Source organism: Adiantum capillus-veneris, chromosome 1 (assembly GCF_014529385.1).
Source record: "Adiantum capillus-veneris isolate H3 chromosome 1, ASM1452938v2, whole genome shotgun sequence".
NCBI classification, from domain to species: Eukaryota; Viridiplantae; Streptophyta; class Polypodiopsida; order Polypodiales; family Pteridaceae; genus Adiantum; species Adiantum capillus-veneris.
The window spans coordinates 184,522,790-184,540,130 of record NC_140931.1 but is presented as its reverse complement, the minus strand read 5'-3'; the positions used below and the strand labels follow the sequence as shown (position 1 = coordinate 184,540,130).

At 42.5% G+C, this 17,341-nt stretch overlaps 1 protein-coding gene across 4 annotated transcripts in view; it reads right to left on the bottom strand.

The window, feature by feature from the left end:
• Positions 1-3,858: 3,858 nt before the first annotated feature.
• The window catches only part of LOC147466146 (PRP38 family protein), a 52,892-nt gene continuing 39,409 nt past the window's right edge, over positions 3,859-17,341 (bottom strand). Inside the window, exons 2-8 of one of the 4 annotated variants that reach the window (XM_086524367.1) lie at positions 7,934-8,020; positions 6,981-7,140; positions 6,755-6,876; positions 5,901-5,991; positions 5,688-5,817; positions 4,795-4,856; positions 3,859-4,656 (exon numbers count right to left, since the gene is read on the bottom strand). In XM_086524367.1, coding sequence (XP_086380493.1) covers positions 4,140-4,656; positions 4,795-4,856; positions 5,688-5,817; positions 5,901-5,991; positions 6,755-6,876; positions 6,981-7,140; positions 7,934-8,020 — 1,169 coding nt within the window. In that variant the 3' untranslated portion in view covers positions 3,859-4,139. The remainder of the gene's footprint in view (positions 4,657-4,794; positions 4,857-5,687; positions 5,818-5,900; positions 5,992-6,754; positions 6,877-6,980; positions 7,141-7,933; positions 8,021-17,341) is intronic. The other 3 variants (XM_086524371.1, XM_086524376.1, XM_086524380.1) reach the window with 3 other exon arrangements.

The following is a 17,341-nucleotide window of genomic DNA, read 5'->3' as shown; positions in this document are numbered from 1 at the left end:
TCACAATCACAATGTAAAAATTAGTAGCTTTATAATACGTGTGTTAACAATTTCATGGGGATTGTGGAGGATATGAGAGAGAACTTGGTGTTACTTTAAGATTAGAAAGCCACATTGCAATAAAACATTAAGCACTGCTCACAATTTTGGTTCCGAGTATCATTCCAAGCAAGCATGTCCTTACTATTTTTAAATTTTCAAATGCTTATGGAAGAGGGGATTTTCACTCCTAATGAGGTTTGAGATCTATTAGAACTTGATGTGATCTACTGGCAAACAAGATTAGCATCTCTTTTTAGTTATCATAAGACATGCATACTTTGTTTTAAAAAAAGGCATTCTTGGAAGCACGGTGCTGATTGTCCCTATTTGGTTGTGGACAAGGTAGAAAGGTTTCATCATGAGATTCATCTACTTTTAGCTAGTGCAATGGAGAGGAAAATGTATGATGCTACATCTGAGGGGTCCACTTTAAAATATGTAATTGTAGCATGTCAGTTCATTAAGAGGGTTTTTGAATTTCAAAAAAGTAAAAGGGGTTTCAAAAATCACATTTGGAAAAAAAAAGGTTTTAAAGGAAGAGGGGCCCCATTTAAGTCATGAAAATATGTATGTGAAGAGGAGTTATTTAAATGCTACTTGAACGCATGTGATATAAAGGGTTTTCTTATGGTAGAGGCCCCGAGATGCTACAAGCATGATGCAAAGAGTAACTTTCAATGAAACTTTACAAAAATCCCTTATAAATTTGCAACAAAGGGATTAGTAGTGTACAAAGCTTTTCTTGCTTCAAATGGGTCACTTCAACCATTCGGAAAGTGGTGGTTGAAGATGCAAGCATGTAATGTTTTAAAGTTGATAAGAAGTAGTATATTTTAGAAGTGGAGGATCTACTATAGGTTGATATTCCTACAAAAGATACACTTCTAGTACAAGACATGGAGTGTTTTGGCTCTAAATTCAGTTCTTACTGATGGTGGTGAGCGTTGGTTTGAAACCAACTTCATTGCTAAACATATGATTTCTAGCGTTGTCGTGGCTAGAAATGGCAACGTATCAACTTTTTCTACCAAACCTTTTCAAATTTTCAACTTTTTCTACCAAACCTTTTCAAATGGCTAGCTATGGATAAGGGCAAATGTGTACAATTTCAATGTAAAGTACATAATTAATACTTTGATCGTTCAAATGATGGAAATATTAATGTGCCAATGGCAACCAATATGGCAATGTTTGTATACTCTAAATCTTTGCTTATTTTTCAAATAAGCATGCTTACATCCTCTAGCGTATCCACCACTTCCCCAATGGCCAAAGTGATATCTTTGAAGCAAGAAAAGCTTTGTGCACGTTGAAAATCTAGAAGGGAATTTATCACTACGTGCATCATTAGACATAGCCTCTCCACTACATTGTCTAGAAGTTGATGAATATCATGATGAAAGCCTTCTACCTTGTCCATAACCAGCAGATAAGGACAATCAATGCCGTGCTTTCAAGAATGGACTTTCTTTCAACAATGTATACATACCTTATGATAACTAAAGAGAGATGATAATCTCTTTCGCTACTAGATCACATCAAGTTCCAGCAGATACCAAAGCTCATACAAGTACAAATCTACTCTTTCATAAGCATCTCAAAATATGAAAAAATAGTAAGGACATGGTTGCTTGGAGTGATACTTAGAACCACATTGTGAGCATTGCTTAGTGCCTGGCTTTGCAATCTTCAAGACAAATCATGCGCTCTCTCGTTTCCTCAATAATCTAATTGTGAGTACTCACTAGAAATTTACTGCTTTTGACATTCGGATTGCCAAATGAAGAAGGAGAATATTGATTCTAAGGTTCACTAATAGGAATGGAGAGAAAATCAATAGAAACTTGCTCATACTGTAGAGAGAGATTTCAAAACGAACTTTACAGATCCATTAGCAAAACTTGTCTTCCATAGCCACACCCTACGTTTATTATAAATGTTGCTTATGGATCATCTCAGATTTGTTCAACACCTCAACAAAAGGAAACAATTGCTATTTGTACAAGCAACTCAATTATTCAAATATGTTCCTTTCAGACCTACGAATTATATGATGAAACCTTATTGTACTGATTACATGTTGAGGATACTTGTATGTTACAATCTACTGAAACTGATTTTGATACAATTAGTACTATTGCTTTTAGCATCCTATGCTGTACAAGTAAGATAGTCTATTTGACTCTTGGGAGGAGGTGTTGTTGGATTTTCTATTTGGATCATGGTGGAGACATTACATAATGGTGTGATCGTCATTGCTAGTTGCAAACAGTTGCGGTTAGCTGTGTTAGGCATGATGTTCAAGCAGACAATTTCTTAGAGTTTTAATGGCAATGTCAATGTTCAAAAATGATTCAGTTTTGACAATTTCAAATTTGAATATGCCAATCTATATTGCAAATTATTGCAAGGAAATTTCACTTCCCGTCAAACAAGCAACCAGTGTCTTAAATGATTCTCTCGCTGAAAAGTATTTGGCTGGTGATCTAAGGTTAATCTAGCAGTTTGATACTCAGGGTTCAAACTAGAGTTATATGAATTTGGCTGTCGGTATTTGATATCAATATGAGGTTTTGATTCAATAGTTTAATGTTGTTTCCCTCAAAGTCGAGGTGTCAAACAAACCAAAGTTGATGCTATAAGTAGCATAAGTAATATACTTAGGCTGAGGCTTTATCAAACAGATTTTGCTGATGTATGTGTAAGCTTTGTATTGCTATAATTTCAGCAATACGTATTAGTTTTTCTCCAGTTAGCTTTTCACTTAGCTCTACTTTGCACATATTCTTAGCAGCTTTAGAACGCGCCAAAAGCTTTTAAGTCTGCTAAATTGACGTCGCAATACTTGCTGGCCTCTTTAGGTTAGAGAGGGGACCTTATTTTAAGCTTCGTCGAATGTTCCAATCACCACCATTGGAAGAACTCTTATCAAGAAACAATTTTGATGACACTTTCATGTGGGTTGTATACGTCGCTTGGACATGTGCACCATGTTTGCTTGTGTGGCAGCTTTGTGGACTCCCTCTTGAAGTCCAAGAGACTATCGACACGAAAGAGTTTCTCCCTTTCTGCATGAAAGCCACTAATTGGGCTCCCCTAAACTGGCAGGGAGATGGCACTTTGTAAGCAAAGGTGGGGTCCGGACACTTGCAATATCACTGCAAGTATGGGCTCGAGAGTTTTATGCCCCTGACATGGCAACATCAATTCCCCATTCCCATGTTATCAAGTCAAACAGCCTTACCTCACCAGCATATTGCCTATCAGCATGTCACTAAAGTGTAGACTGGTAAATCAAACCTAAAAATTACAAATTAAACTCGACATAACACATTTACCAACGTGAATACAAAACACAAGTATCAAAAAGTCGAGATTTTTTTTTTCAAACTACTCTAAATCAGAATTCAGTTCATCTGAAAGTTCCAATACGAAAATGGCCAACGAAGAGAAAATCTTTAACACAAGTCCAGCCATCATTAATAAAACTATAGCTTAAACAAAGAAATATTACACAGCCGCAGTCAACTTATGGCAATACATCCAACTACATGCGTGCAAGCAGAATCACGAAAACAATATTCTGAAGATGTGCTTGGGTCCAAACAAGAAGATCTGGACTTGGAATCTATCCTATCAGTGTATTGAAATATTCAATCAGTGAAACTAGCGACTGTAACTGCTCCATGCGTGTGTCTGCATGTGATTGTGCTTGCTTTCAAGTACGACCATTGTGTTAATGTAACAATTTCATGTAGGATTGTGCATACACTTCATTCATCAAGGATAGATGCATACCAATGTAAGCCTCCCGAAGCAAAGAATAAAAGCAATTCATACTGTAAATAAGAGAAGTGGTAAGTGCCGCACCCATGCAATACGCATCTGTGGCTGGTTTCGAATCGAGACACCTTGAGGACAGCATAATAGAAGTGTAGTCAACAGAAATTTAGGACAATTTATGATAATCACTTAAGCTTGATTCGGAAGACCAGCAACAGCACTTGCAACATACCTCAGATCTTGCAGCAGTATATCTGAAGAACCACATAATAGCGCATGTACCATAATGCATTAATGTCATCTCTACATTGTACTTATCGCAAGGGCATCAGCCCTAATTCTGCACGCAACTTATTTGCAGCAATTATCTCAGGATCCCCCAGATCTATCCCACCAGCCACAACAGGTTCTTTCTTGCTCTTCTTCTTTTTCTTCTTTTCCTCTTCATCCCTGTCAATGCGATGCTCACCCTCTTCAAGCCCACCATCATCAGTTCTGCGCCTCCGACTGCTTGGACTAGTACTACGATGCCTTCTCTTTCGATCAGTTCCTGGAGACATAGAGCGATCACGCTCCCTCTCCCTACTTCGTGACCTGCTGCGATGTCTGTCCCTGTGTCTATCTCGCTCTCTGTCACGATCCCGCCTATGGTAATCTCTGTCGCGTTCTCGGTCTTTTTCCCTGTAATAGTCTCCACGCTCACGATAGTAGTCCCTGTCCCGATCTCGCTCCCGGAGTCTGTCACGCTCTCGGTCACGATCTCTGTCTCGGTCGCGATCTCTATCCCTATCTCGATCTCGTCCTCTGTCCCTGTCTCTGCACATCGAAAAACTAGATAAAGCAATAAGAGGAGCTAAAGAGCAATGCGCAAGGCACACAAAAAAAAACAGTTGCTGATTGTTGACGGTGTTCTTGACAACAAACAGAAAACACAATTTCTGATTCCAGCTTTCTAAGAATGAGTGATACCTGTAGCCATCACGCCTGTCCCTATCTCTGTCCCTCTCCCTTTGAGGACTTCTCCTGCGTTCCTGCATTTATAAACAATTGCATTGATCAGTGGATACACTAGAGATATACAAAATGCTCTATATATTTTTTTTTCGACACACCAGAGGGCCCACAAGGGGAGATGCTTATCCCTTCCAAACATTATCCATCTTACATGGTCGGGCAAGGGCCGCGTACCATCGGGCAAGAGCCATGCGTAGGCATCACCATGGCCACCTAATTGATGCACCACATGCTGGGAACGACGAGGAAAGTGTATGTTTGAAATAAATACATGGTTTGTACAAGCGGTTTGCGGTTCGCTTTAGCTCAGTTTGGCTGTTTTCAGTTCTTCTGAAAAATTAAAGTTACTTTAGCCTTCAGGTGCATATGTTCATTAGATTTACAGATACCTTCTATCTGGATCAGTAATTGTGTGCATTTTCCTTGAATGGTGAATCTGACTTTCCTGGATACACCTCAGTAATTATATAGAGCATTGTTCCCAAAGAGTTGGTCCAACGGTAAGGCTTTGGTCTCTCAACCCACAGGTTGTGGGTTCAAATCCCCAGTTGGGTCACACTCTAGAGGGACACCTTGTGCTCACCTGGTGTTCACGTTGCTAGGGCTCTTGCCCTTGGACACTCGAGTACGTCCTCCTCCTGGGGTGGGTCACCCGAGGAGGAAGTTCCTAGCTGGTAGCTATGAGTTCTCTCTACCACATCTTCTTTCATTCAATTAACATCTCATTGAAACAACTAATAAGTTTAATATCTAGGTTTTGCAAATAATTAAAGAAAGGTGGCATCCGCTTATAGATTCTGACATATAAAGAAAATTCCACTGGAACAACAAAGAACACCAATACACACTTTTTCTAACTCCAAAATCTCCAATGCTTCTACTGGATCTTCTTCATCCTCTTTTTCTTCTTCATCCTCGAAGTCATCCTCTAAAGCACTTCGACGTGGCTCAAGCACAGCACTTGCCTCCAGAGTATACCTATCAAATCAATAAAGGACTCTCATACACATGATGATGATTGTGTAAAAGCAGCATATAAATAAACTAGATAAAAGAACTACCTTTTAGGAACCCGTGGCAATGCAATATCACAACTGTAGTCTGAAATTAGTAGCTCGTCAATAAATTCATCCACATGGCACAAACAGAACCCTATAAATAAAGTATTAGCATGTAGTCTCAAAGAAAAGCCTGTGCACAACAAAAAGGCTTACTAATTTTATCAGCAATAGTAAATTGTGGCAACATTATGGGCTTGCTTCAGAAACTTCAGACAGTATGCCCCCCACTCAAGGTGCACAATATCTCTGAGAGGGAAACTCCGCCTGTCTGTGTGTCTGTACTCTTAAGTGCTATTTCAAGTTCAGTCTGTTGTTTTAAGTTTAGTTGTGCTGTTGTTGCAGTATGTTACCACCTTGAGGGGCGACCGGCCGGTTTCAGTGGTGTAAGAGCACCAGTCGACTTGTAACCGGCAAGCCATTGGTAAGGGGGTGAATCAATAGCAAATACACATCGGAACTTGAAAACTGATAACATGTAAACTTTTAAATCACTATAGTCCAGACATGGTCGAGCGTAGTTTTCTACCCAGATGCACTCGCCCCTAAGTCAGGCCCCCCTTTTGGTACTTTTTTTATACAAACAAGTCACAAAGTAGGGAAGAAACCTCGTCTTCTTCCAACAGTTCCGACGGTGAGAAGAAGAAAAAGAGGACTAAAACCGTTGGTTCCTGTCCCAACAGTGTCCCTACTTATTAACGTGAGCCTGTGCTACAGCAGCACACGATACTGACTCAAGGGATAAAATGAAGAAAGGCAGAATTCCTTCTGCATGAGCAAAAGCGTACAAAACTTCTTGTGCAGCTTGTTGGCTAATGATAAAAAATTCTCTGTATATATATGTCACGACCACTTACCTCCATCTGAGTTCATTCTACGAAGTTTTCTGTAATCATTGTACAAAGGTTCTAAGTATTGATACACGTCTGTGGCCTTGCCCACCAGTCTCAAGTAGAAAGCACCCAAGATTCGCACATACCTGCTTGCAAGTAAAGAGAGGTGAGTAAGTCGAACTTTAAGCATAAACTGCCCTGAGTAGTTTGAATTGTTCATGAATGCCCCCAAGGAAAAATGTATACTTACTTGTAATCCTCGTTCTTTATGAACTCCACCACTATCTCTTTTTCTGGCTGGATTTGAAGCATCTTCAGTGTGAGACACATGAAGGGAGTTGATTTTCGATTACCTCCAAAGGTACCTCCAAAATGGTCCAATTCCATGGCTTTATCAACAAGTGTTTCAGCTGCAACAAGGACACCCCACTTACCATTGTTTGAAGGACTCACAATCATGCAAGAGCACAAATTTGTGCTATACCACACAAACACAAACAAATACACATGCACATAGACTTGTATACAGGTCACTATGCACCCAGGACTAGACTTTTTGTTATCAACATACCAGCAAAGTCTATGCATAGGTGGTGGTTGTTACCACATCTATGGCTGCTTCGTCATGTAGCTTAGCACATGTGGATATAATGGTTCCAATTTTGTGCCCATCAGATAAATGATAATATGTCTACAATGTGCACATTAAAAATTACATGCATTTTTTAAGGAAGGTCTACTTGGAGAGGCATTGTCTCATTAACGCGGTGCAAAAGCATACGCACCAGCCAACTTCAATCACACTTGCAAGTAGATCTATACAATCTTTCAAAAGAATAAATTACCTTCCCAAACCTTTGCACATAACTAGGTGGTGGGCAGGGTGTTGTTTCGAAATGCGTTTCATACCTGTTTGAAACTTATTCTTACGTGTGAAACCCATTTCCTATCATACTAACTAAAGTTTGAAATTACAATTTCTTATCAACATCGAAGCTGGTAGGACAAGATAATGCCTACACTAGAGTAAATTGAACAAAGCCTTCACGATGGAAGTCGTTGAATGGCTAAAATCTTCAAATCAAATGCAATGAAACTCTTCCATTGTTTAGGCAAGGGCTTCCGCATAATCTCCATCGAAGAGGGATGCCTGAAATTGCAAGAAAAGTGCTGAAAACCAGAGAATTCAGCAATATGATGGACCTTGTTGATGAAACCCAGCTCCATAGATGAAAAGAAGTTCCCTCAAGGTAGATATGGCTATGGAAAGCTTCCAACTACAGAAAAATGCTGCAAAAACAAAGTTTTCAGCCCCCAAACATGCCCTAGACGCTCAAACTCGCAAATTCTCTCGTTTTTGACTTGCCACTTGTCAAAATTCTCAATTTGGACAAAGGGTTTTAATTAAGTCCTTTAGTCCACTTAAACATTTAAAGTGTGTGTGAACACACATTCATTAATGTTTTAAGTGACTTTTAAGTTGCCCAAGGTTCTAGTCCTAGGATTCTCAGAAACTATTTACAACATTCATGCAAGAAGGTAACATACGAACATTAACCAAGCAAGAGCATAAATATGCTATGCAATGCAACAACGGCATGGATGGTCCTTGTAGGGCTTACTGATTATAATGGATAATCATTGCTCGCATTCATGATAAACAACCTATCCTAAGCTACGCACAAGACTTGAAAATAACACTTGATAATACTATACAAAAAGATGCAGTAGATTGTAATTTATCGAGAGAGTGAGTTTGTACAGTGGAACTCCCGACACGATCGTGAGCCTTGGGCTCCAGATGCTAAGTAGCCTACCGATTGCAGACAAAATTCACACCGCATGTGTATGTGCAACAAAAGGTGCCACTAGTCGATGACGTTTTGGCAAACGTCGTCAGCTTCCAGGCAGGTCCAGGCTTATTGAGGCAGGGCCGGAGTAAGAAGCGGTTGAATGGTTGCTAGGGAAGGTCGCGCAAAATGCATCAGGCCACACAGAGATAGGGGCTTGATAGTTTTGACTCTGCCGAAGTTGCTTGTCACAAGGACGTGGCAAATGCTAACCTTAGTTGTTGGTTTCTTTCCAATGATTTTGTTTTATTTTTGGGACCCTCTTTTTGAAGTAGCAAACGGTTGGACATTGTATGGCCAATGTAAACGGTAGTTTCACCCGCAGACGGGAAGTGGTCGGCACTGGAATTCATATAGTGAGAGGATGTCTAGGCTCAGAGCAAGATCATGTAGGTCCCCCCGTCACACTTAGCAAGTTGGTGGATACTAGGAAGTGAGCTCAATAAAGGCATAAAGTCAAGGTGGGATCACCAACAGAAAGTATCCGACAGTTGGGTCATATTGCACTTTTGGATGCATTCCCAATGAGTATAGATGGTCAAAAGACCAATGGGAGCCCAACGGAAGCATCTCCTAAAAATTAGGGAACTGCTATCCTGGGCCGTGAAATCTGTTCGCGTCATTAGCTTCACAATGACAAGGGGAACATTTTATTACTTTGCTACAAAGTCAACTGATGCACCAGTTGAGAGATTTTTAAGCAGGAAGCCCAATGCGGGGAAATTGCATGTATGAGTGCCAAGTGGCACTTTTTGGCCAATTTACCAAGTCTGGGAGAAACGAACTCGCAACTGACTTTTTGGAGTAGTTTTGGAGGCTGTTAACACTGATTTTCAGCCATTTCTCTCCATTTTTGACCTTCCCATGACTTTGCCTAGGTCTAAGGAGCTCATTTTCAGCATTGGAAGGCATCAGATGCGTGTTTACAAGGCTGTTTTGCTGCGTTTTCAGCGATACGCAGGTTTTGGCAGCCATGGAAATCTTCCCCTTTTCGCATCTATTTGTTCACAGATGCATTACAGGTCAAGGGCAACAGAGGGGGCGCTCGATTTATGCTAGGGGGATGCTTCATTAAGAACCTGTCACACAGGTTAAGAGCTATGGAGTGCTTGCTTTCCTCTCTATGTGTAGTGTGGTGCTAGGAGTGATGACCTGCACACTACACACTGCTCTCTCTCTCCCCTACGAGCAGTTATGTGATGCCCCACAAGAGGACTCTTCATTTGATTGATGTACAGTTGTGTGGGTTCATGCTTTTGTGATGAGGCAAGAGCCTCCTTGAGCAGGAACAGGGGTAGCTAGCTGCTACTCCAAAGCAGGCACCGGTGAGGGTCATAACCTCACCGTACAGGTGCGTTTTCAGCGTTGTGTATGCGCTGTAAATTGACTGTTTTTCAGCCATACAGACGCCAGAACCATTGGGAATAGTGCCCCACTGACAGAGGACAGTTAGGGGATTGTTTGGGACTGAAAACACGGCAAAAACCAGTAAATACAGCGTGCTGAATTACTGTTTTTGGGCAGGAATCAGAGGGTATATGCCTGTGGAAGTGAGTTCCAGCAGGGGAATTGGTTTCGCGCAAGTTTTGGGGTTGTTATGCTGCCAAAATTTGGCCAAAACAGGTGGTATCTAGCGGGATACTGGTAAAGGATTCCCACGACCTTACTTCGTAATTTACCCTCTCAAAGAATAAAGAAATACCGAAAGGGGCGCCAATTTTGGGGCCTACAGGTTGTCGGCGTCCGCTCGGGGCATTCTAGCTTCCGAGCCATGTGTGTGATTAAGTGTTAATTCCCGTCGCAGGTTCTCTTTGCAAAGTGCTCTGTGTGTGTGTCTAAAGTAAAGAATTTCGGGTGAAAGCCAACCCCTACCGCCCCACGGGCCGGTTTCAAGGTTCCATCGCCGGGATATCTTTTCCCCAAAGAGTGAGCCTCGATTGTTTTGGGTAAAGACATAGAGTACAAGAACGCGGGATTACACTATGGACGACAAAGGGAAGGGCATTATGGAAGAGGGTTCCTCTTCACAGGACAGACAGGAAATTCCGCATGTTCGCCCTACCAAAAAGTGGTCAAATTAAGACTGATTTTCTGCTGCGTTTTAGGGTTTGCAAGTATGAACCAAGATGAGATAGGGAGAGGTCTCACGGTGGTAGATTGGCCACTAGATCTCCTGCGGGAGTGATGTAGGTCTGCCAGGTGACACGCTGCTTGCCAATTCTCTGAGGCGATTACTTGGATTCTATGACGCATTGGTAAATCATCTTGAAATTTGAGCTTGCTTGGTCATGGGTGGTATGTCAGTGTTGTGGAATTATGCTCGTTTGCAGAGGCAAGAGCCTCTTGCACACGTAAAAAGTTAAGGGACAACTTGCAAGATGCTATCTGGTGAAGTTCAAGAACTATCCACCTATGAATGGACAGTGAATGGAAGAGCATGAACTATCAGAGTCACCAAATGTATTGCAGCTTTACCTTGAGGTCTTTGGGTTACAGCCTACGTATGCCCCAACCCAATGTCTGCAAAGAAGGGGTAATGATAGAGCTAGCACATCAAATGTACTCATGGATTTAGTGCAACAGCAATGTACAGTTTGACAAAAGTATGAAGGTCTCATTAAGTCATTTGTACATATGTTTTGACAGTCTTTCTTGCAGATACATGCGATGATAAAAGGGTGCTTACCACACAAGATCATCTATGGCATGTATTTATGGTATGCAATCGAGGACGTTTGCGATTTCAAGAGGGGGTATGTCACGAGGACGTGGCAAATGCTAACCTTAGTTGTTGGTTTCTTTCCAATGATTTTTGTTTTATTTTTGGGACCCTCTTTTTGACGTAGCAAACGGTTGGACATTGTATGGCCAATGTAAACGGTAGTTTCACCCGCAGACAGGAAGTGGTCGTCACTGGAATTCGTATAGTGAGAGGATGTCTAGGCTCAGAGCAAGATCATGTAGGTCCCCCCGTCGCACTTAGCAAGTTGGTGGATACTAGGAAGTGAGCTCAATAAAGGCATAAAGTCAAGGTGGGATCACCAACAGAAAGTATCCGATAGTTGGGCCACATTGCACTTTTGGATGCGGTCCCAATGACTATAGATGGTCAGAAGACCAATGGGAGCCCAACGGAAGCATCTCCTAAAAATTAGGGAACTGCTATTTTGGGGCGTGAAATCTGTTCGCGTCATTAGCTTCAGAATGACAAGGGGAACATTTTATTACTCTGCTGCAAAGTCAACTAATGCACCAATTGAGAGATTTTTAAGCGGAGCCCAATGCGGGAAAATTGCATGTATGAGTGCCAAGTGGAACTCTTTGGCCAATTTACCAAGTCTGGGAGAAACGAACTCGTAACTGACTTTTTGGAGCAGTTTTGGAGGCTGTTAACACTGATTTTCAGCCATTTCTCTCCATTTTTGACCTTCCCATGACTTTGCCTAGGTCTAAGAAGCTCATTTTCAGCATTGGAAGGCATCAGATGCGTGTTTATAGGGCTGTTTTGCTGCATTTTCAGCGATACGTAGGTTTTGGCAGCCATGGAAATCTTCCCCTTTTTGCATCTATTTGTTCATAGATGCATTACAGATCAAGGGCAGCAGAGGGGGCGCTCGATTTATGCTGGGGGGATGCTTCATTAAGAACCTGTCACAAGTTAAGAGCTATGGAGTGCTTGCTTTCCTCTCTATGTACAGTGTGGTGCTAGGAGTGATGACCTGCACACTACACACTGCTCTCTCTCTCCCCTACGAGGAGCTATGTGATGCCCCACAAGAGGGCTCTTCATTTGACTGATGTACAGCTGTGTGGGTTCATGCTTTTGTGCTGAGGGAAGAGCCTCCTTGAGCAGGAACAGGGGTAGCTAGCTGCTACTCCAAAGCAGGCACCGGTGAGGGTCATAACCTCACAGTACAGGTGCAAATTCAGTGCTGTGTATGCACAAAAAATTGACTGTTTTTCAGCCATACGAACGCAAGAACCCTTGGGAATCGTGCCCCACTGGCAGAGAACAGGTAGAGGACTGTTTGGGGCTGAAAACAGGGCAAAAATCAGTAAATACAGCGAGCTACATTTACTGTTTTTGGGCTGGAATCAGAGGGTATACGCCTGTAGAAGGGAGTTCTAGCAGGGGAATTGGTTTCGCGCAAGTTTTGGGGTTGTTATGCTGCCGAAATTTGGCCAAACCGTGAAGTATCTAGAAGGATACATGTAAAGGATTCCCAGGACTCTACTTTGTAATTTGTCCTCTCAAAGAATAAAGAAATACTGAAAGGGGAGTCAATTTTGGGGCCTGCAGGTTGTCCGCGTCTGCTCGAGGCATTCTAGCTTCCGAGCCGTGTGTGTATTCAAGTGTTAATTCCTGTCGTCGCAGGTTCTCTTTGCAAAGTGTTGTGTGTGTCTAAAGTAAAGAATTTCAAGTGAAAGCCAACGCCTACCGCCCCACGGGCCAGTTTCATTGCTATTGATGAGTTGGGGCGCTGCAGCAACGTACGCAATGTGGGCGATTGGATGAGCATGAGAGAGTGATGGCAGGCGCTTGTAAGGCTTGAAAGTTGTGGCTCAACCTTCCTTAAATTGAACGATGTTTGTGGTGGCCCTATCAAACTATGCAAAGAGCGACACTTGCAAGACTTCTGTTCGAGAGCAACGATGCAAGGTACGACGAGCTAGGACTCACGAGTGGAGAGCTCGGAAAGCCGGTGGTGATGAGGTTCAAGGAGAAGCACGAGTTAGCCACGCGTGTTTTGTGTGAATATGAAGAGCTACGTACTGCCAAAAAAGGCTCTTCCACTTAACGTACTATTGCGCCCTTTATTCTTAATGAATAATGCTGGCAATACCTCATTCAGCTATAAAGCTTTAATTAACTAGCTCCATAATTATGCAAAATAGATGGAAGCTAAAGATGCAAGAGGAAAATTCTCAAGATCTAGCATAGAAATGCAGAGAAAGACACCTTGAAGGGAGATATTTACAAAAGTACTCATAATAATAATTAGCCTTACATCATGCTCTAATACCACTTGTAAAGCTTACTGATTATAATGGATAAGCAATGATTATAATGGATAATCATTGCTCGCATTCATGATAAACAACCTATCCTAAGCTAAGCACAAGACTTGAAAATAACACTTGATAATACTATACAAAAAGATGCAGTAGATTATAATTTATCGAGAGAGTGAGTTTGTACAGTGGAACTCCATTTATAGATGGAGTGATACATGCAAGTAGTAAAGGTGGCATATGCTAGTGCATCCACAGAGGTGGCTAGGTGTTGTGTGCATGAGGAGATTTACGACAAGTGTATGTTCCATGTGGCATGTAAATGAAGTGCTAGGTGTAGGCATATTTCCCACTAGAGTGTGTGAGAGTAGCACCATAAGGGGTTGTTCACATAGGCATAAGATGGAAGCGGGTTTAACCCTAACAGTCCCCGTTCATGAGCCTAAGACTAGAGGATGTTCCCACGCAAGTACACGATGGTACCAGACCCTGTGGAAAGCTCGCACACAAGGCATTTCCGGACATGTGCATGTAAACACAAGTCCCAACAAAAAGCCAAGTCCAATGTTCCGTGCATGAACTCAAAGTTCAAGACCCAATGGAACATAAGATTTGATAACACCTAGAAAAAGATGTCAACCCATGAGGTAATATCATTTACTTTCCTCAATGCAAGCATAACATTTGGACCACAATTACCCTTTAAGCAGCCAAAAGGTGACCTTCCTCCCCATCTTCTAGATAGTTGTTCGCAACTGAAAAACATCCAAATATGCATGAAGAAAATGTGGGGTTATCTTTAAAGAACTCTTCATCACCCACTTTGCTTTCTTCGTCAATACTTCTCATTAGATTTCTATGGTTGTGTTTTCTTCGAGAAGATAGATTGACAGTTTTGTTGTGCCTTTTGCAAGTGCACGTCTTTCTTGGAATTGTCAATGGAGCTACTGTGACGGGTTTTAGGGTTAGGGTTTCTGAGTCAAGGTCATAGGCGCATTTGATCCATGCGTTCCTTTGGCAGCCACGGATTCACTCTCCCTAGGAAGGTGGTCTAAAACCGGCCCGTAGACTCAGTATAGGGCGGTAGACTTTGGATTTCACCCCAACTTTACTTTGATTAACTTTATATGTACTTCATGACACAAAGTAACTTCACAAATAAACCTGTAACCCCTTATTGCACTTGAGAAAAAGCTGTAAACTTCTACAAGCTGTCTCCCTTTTATTGGGCTGAAATTCCCCTACTCTCGCCCAATTTCGACACAGTAGAAGTCTCCAAGGACAAAATCCCAAGTAAAAGGTGATTTCCCACTCACTTTAGAACACTTTACAAAACCTAGGAAGAAATTCCAACAAACTGAATTCTCTGGTTTTGGCCTCCAATTTGCACCAAAACACCTGTTCGGTGATTCCCTAGCTTCAATTTTTTGAAGTGAATCTCTATTGTGTCGCGACAGAACCTAGACTTTTGGGTGACGTTGCTAATTGGACTATTCTTTTTCTTTTAATGATTAATTTCTTTTTCTAGGATATTTTATTGTGTACACTAAGAACTGTTAAAAGATTGTAGCTACAGGAACTGTCATCAAGAACGGACAACTCTGATGTGTCATTTGATGGGTGACGGTAAACATCGCGAAGGAGTTTCCGTAAGTTCGGTGGAAAGGGCCGGGTTACGAGTGCCCCTGATGCGTCACATGATGGGTGACGAGTGCATCAGAAAGGGGCCATTCCGTAGGCTGAGGAGGAAATCTGAACTGAGTAAGAAAATACGCGTAAGAACGCAAGCACAAGAATAAAGATGGGTTCAATGAAGCTTTTTACGAAAAGCACGAACATTCGTGGGAGAGCAGATGCTTTCCCGCGAGGAGTCTGTGTCTGCATTGCATCTGTGCCGTGTTCTACACCCAGGGACACCTGGAATGTGTTCGTGTAGCATTGTTTTCACTAACTGAGTGAGTTTTTAAAGTTTGAACAGGTTCACACTTTATTTTATAAATAAAATAAAGCAAGGCTCTCTAAAAAAATCCAGCGCTAATAAGCTACGAAGGCTGAAAATCCGCGATCTCTCTCTCTCCTCTCTCTAGAAAACGCAGATTCAGCGATCTCTCTCTCTCCTCTCTCTAGGGGCGCCAGGGTCTTGCTTTTCGGCTCTATTCCCGCCGGGTGCTAGGACCTATAAAGTAGCAGCCAGCGTTCCAGTTTTATACACATGCCGAAAGCAGCAGAAGGAGTTAGCGCTGAGATTCTGGAGCAAGTGCTGGCAATGGAAACTGCAAGAGTTCGTGTGACGACTGAGTACGGAGGTTGCTTTTCCGAGCAAGGAGCAACAGGTATAAGATGTTGGTACGCATTGAGAATTATTGCTTTGTGTGGTTTGTTTTGCAGGAATCTCCCGTCTTACGGGAAGGCCCCTCGCGGGAAGTACGGCTTCACGCCTAAGTCCCTGGGAAAGTACGGCTTCGCGCCCAAGTCCCTTACGGGAAGGAACGGCCTTGTGCCCAAGCCCTTTACGGGAAAACACGACCTTCGGGTCTAAGATTATAGAACGGAGGGGTTTCCTCGGGTTCTCGTGCTTGTATAAGAATTCTCCCTGAATAAAGAATACTCTTGACAGGGGGGGACCAGCCCATCTTCTGGTCCCCAATACTGTGTCGATCTTCTCCCTTCTCTCACCTTTGCAAAGTATTTTAATTTTCAGATTTCTAAGTGCTCGTGTACGCTCCCGTTTTGTGAGAGTGGTATCAGAGCTCGGACTCCTCTCTTTCTCTGCAAAGAAGGACGATTCCGGGAGGAACGGGAAGAACCATGTCGAACCAAGGGAGAAGTGTTGAAGAGGAGCTTCAACAAGTGCAAGCTCAGCTTGCGGATTTGCAACAAATCTTACTATTGCCAGATGTCCAAAAGCTCTTGGGCGGAATGAAGAAAACGAATGGAACCGATGCAGCCAGGCATCCAAACACACTGTTGGCGTGAGACCACAGGAGGAAAGAGAAGAAGAACGTGCCGAGGTGCACAAAGGATCTTCGGATCGGAATGAACGGCCTACTCCAAGGAAAGGCCAGGAAAGAGCGCTCTCTTTGTTAGACGAGAGCAAGGACATCTCTATCTCATCTCCATCTTACTCTCCTGATTATACTTCTACTTCTCGATCGTCTCGTCAGAAGAAGGAAACCGCTACTACTACTACCCTACATCAACCTAAAGATAAGCCACGATTCAAGAAGCATGGTCGCAAGTCTCAACATCGCACGAGAGTCTTCAAATCGGGCGACAAGGACATCAAGTTCGAAACCTACAACAGACGGAGAGACATCTCCAAAGCACTGTCCTTCATCAGACAGTTTGAAGTCGCCTTTACCAATGGGCACTTCACAGAAAGATCCAAATTACGCCATGTGGGGATGCACCTCAAGGAAACGGCAAGTAATTGGTGGTTAGCCAAGATTCTGGAAGGTTCTCAGGCCAGAACTTGGGAGAGATTCAAATCTGAATTTTATGAACAATTTCTTCCGCCTGATTTCGAGCAAGACATACGGAAGGAATGGGACTGGCTTGCCCAGAAGGAACATGAAAGAGTAACGACCTATGTGGACAAGTATTGGTCGGTTCTTCTGAAGGTCACTCCCTTCATGAAGATTGCCGACGAGGAAAAGAAACGAAAGTTCGAAGCGGGTCTTCAACCGCAGCTTCGAAAGAGTATGAAAGTGTATCCGCATGATACTCTTCAGAGGATGATGGAGTCAAC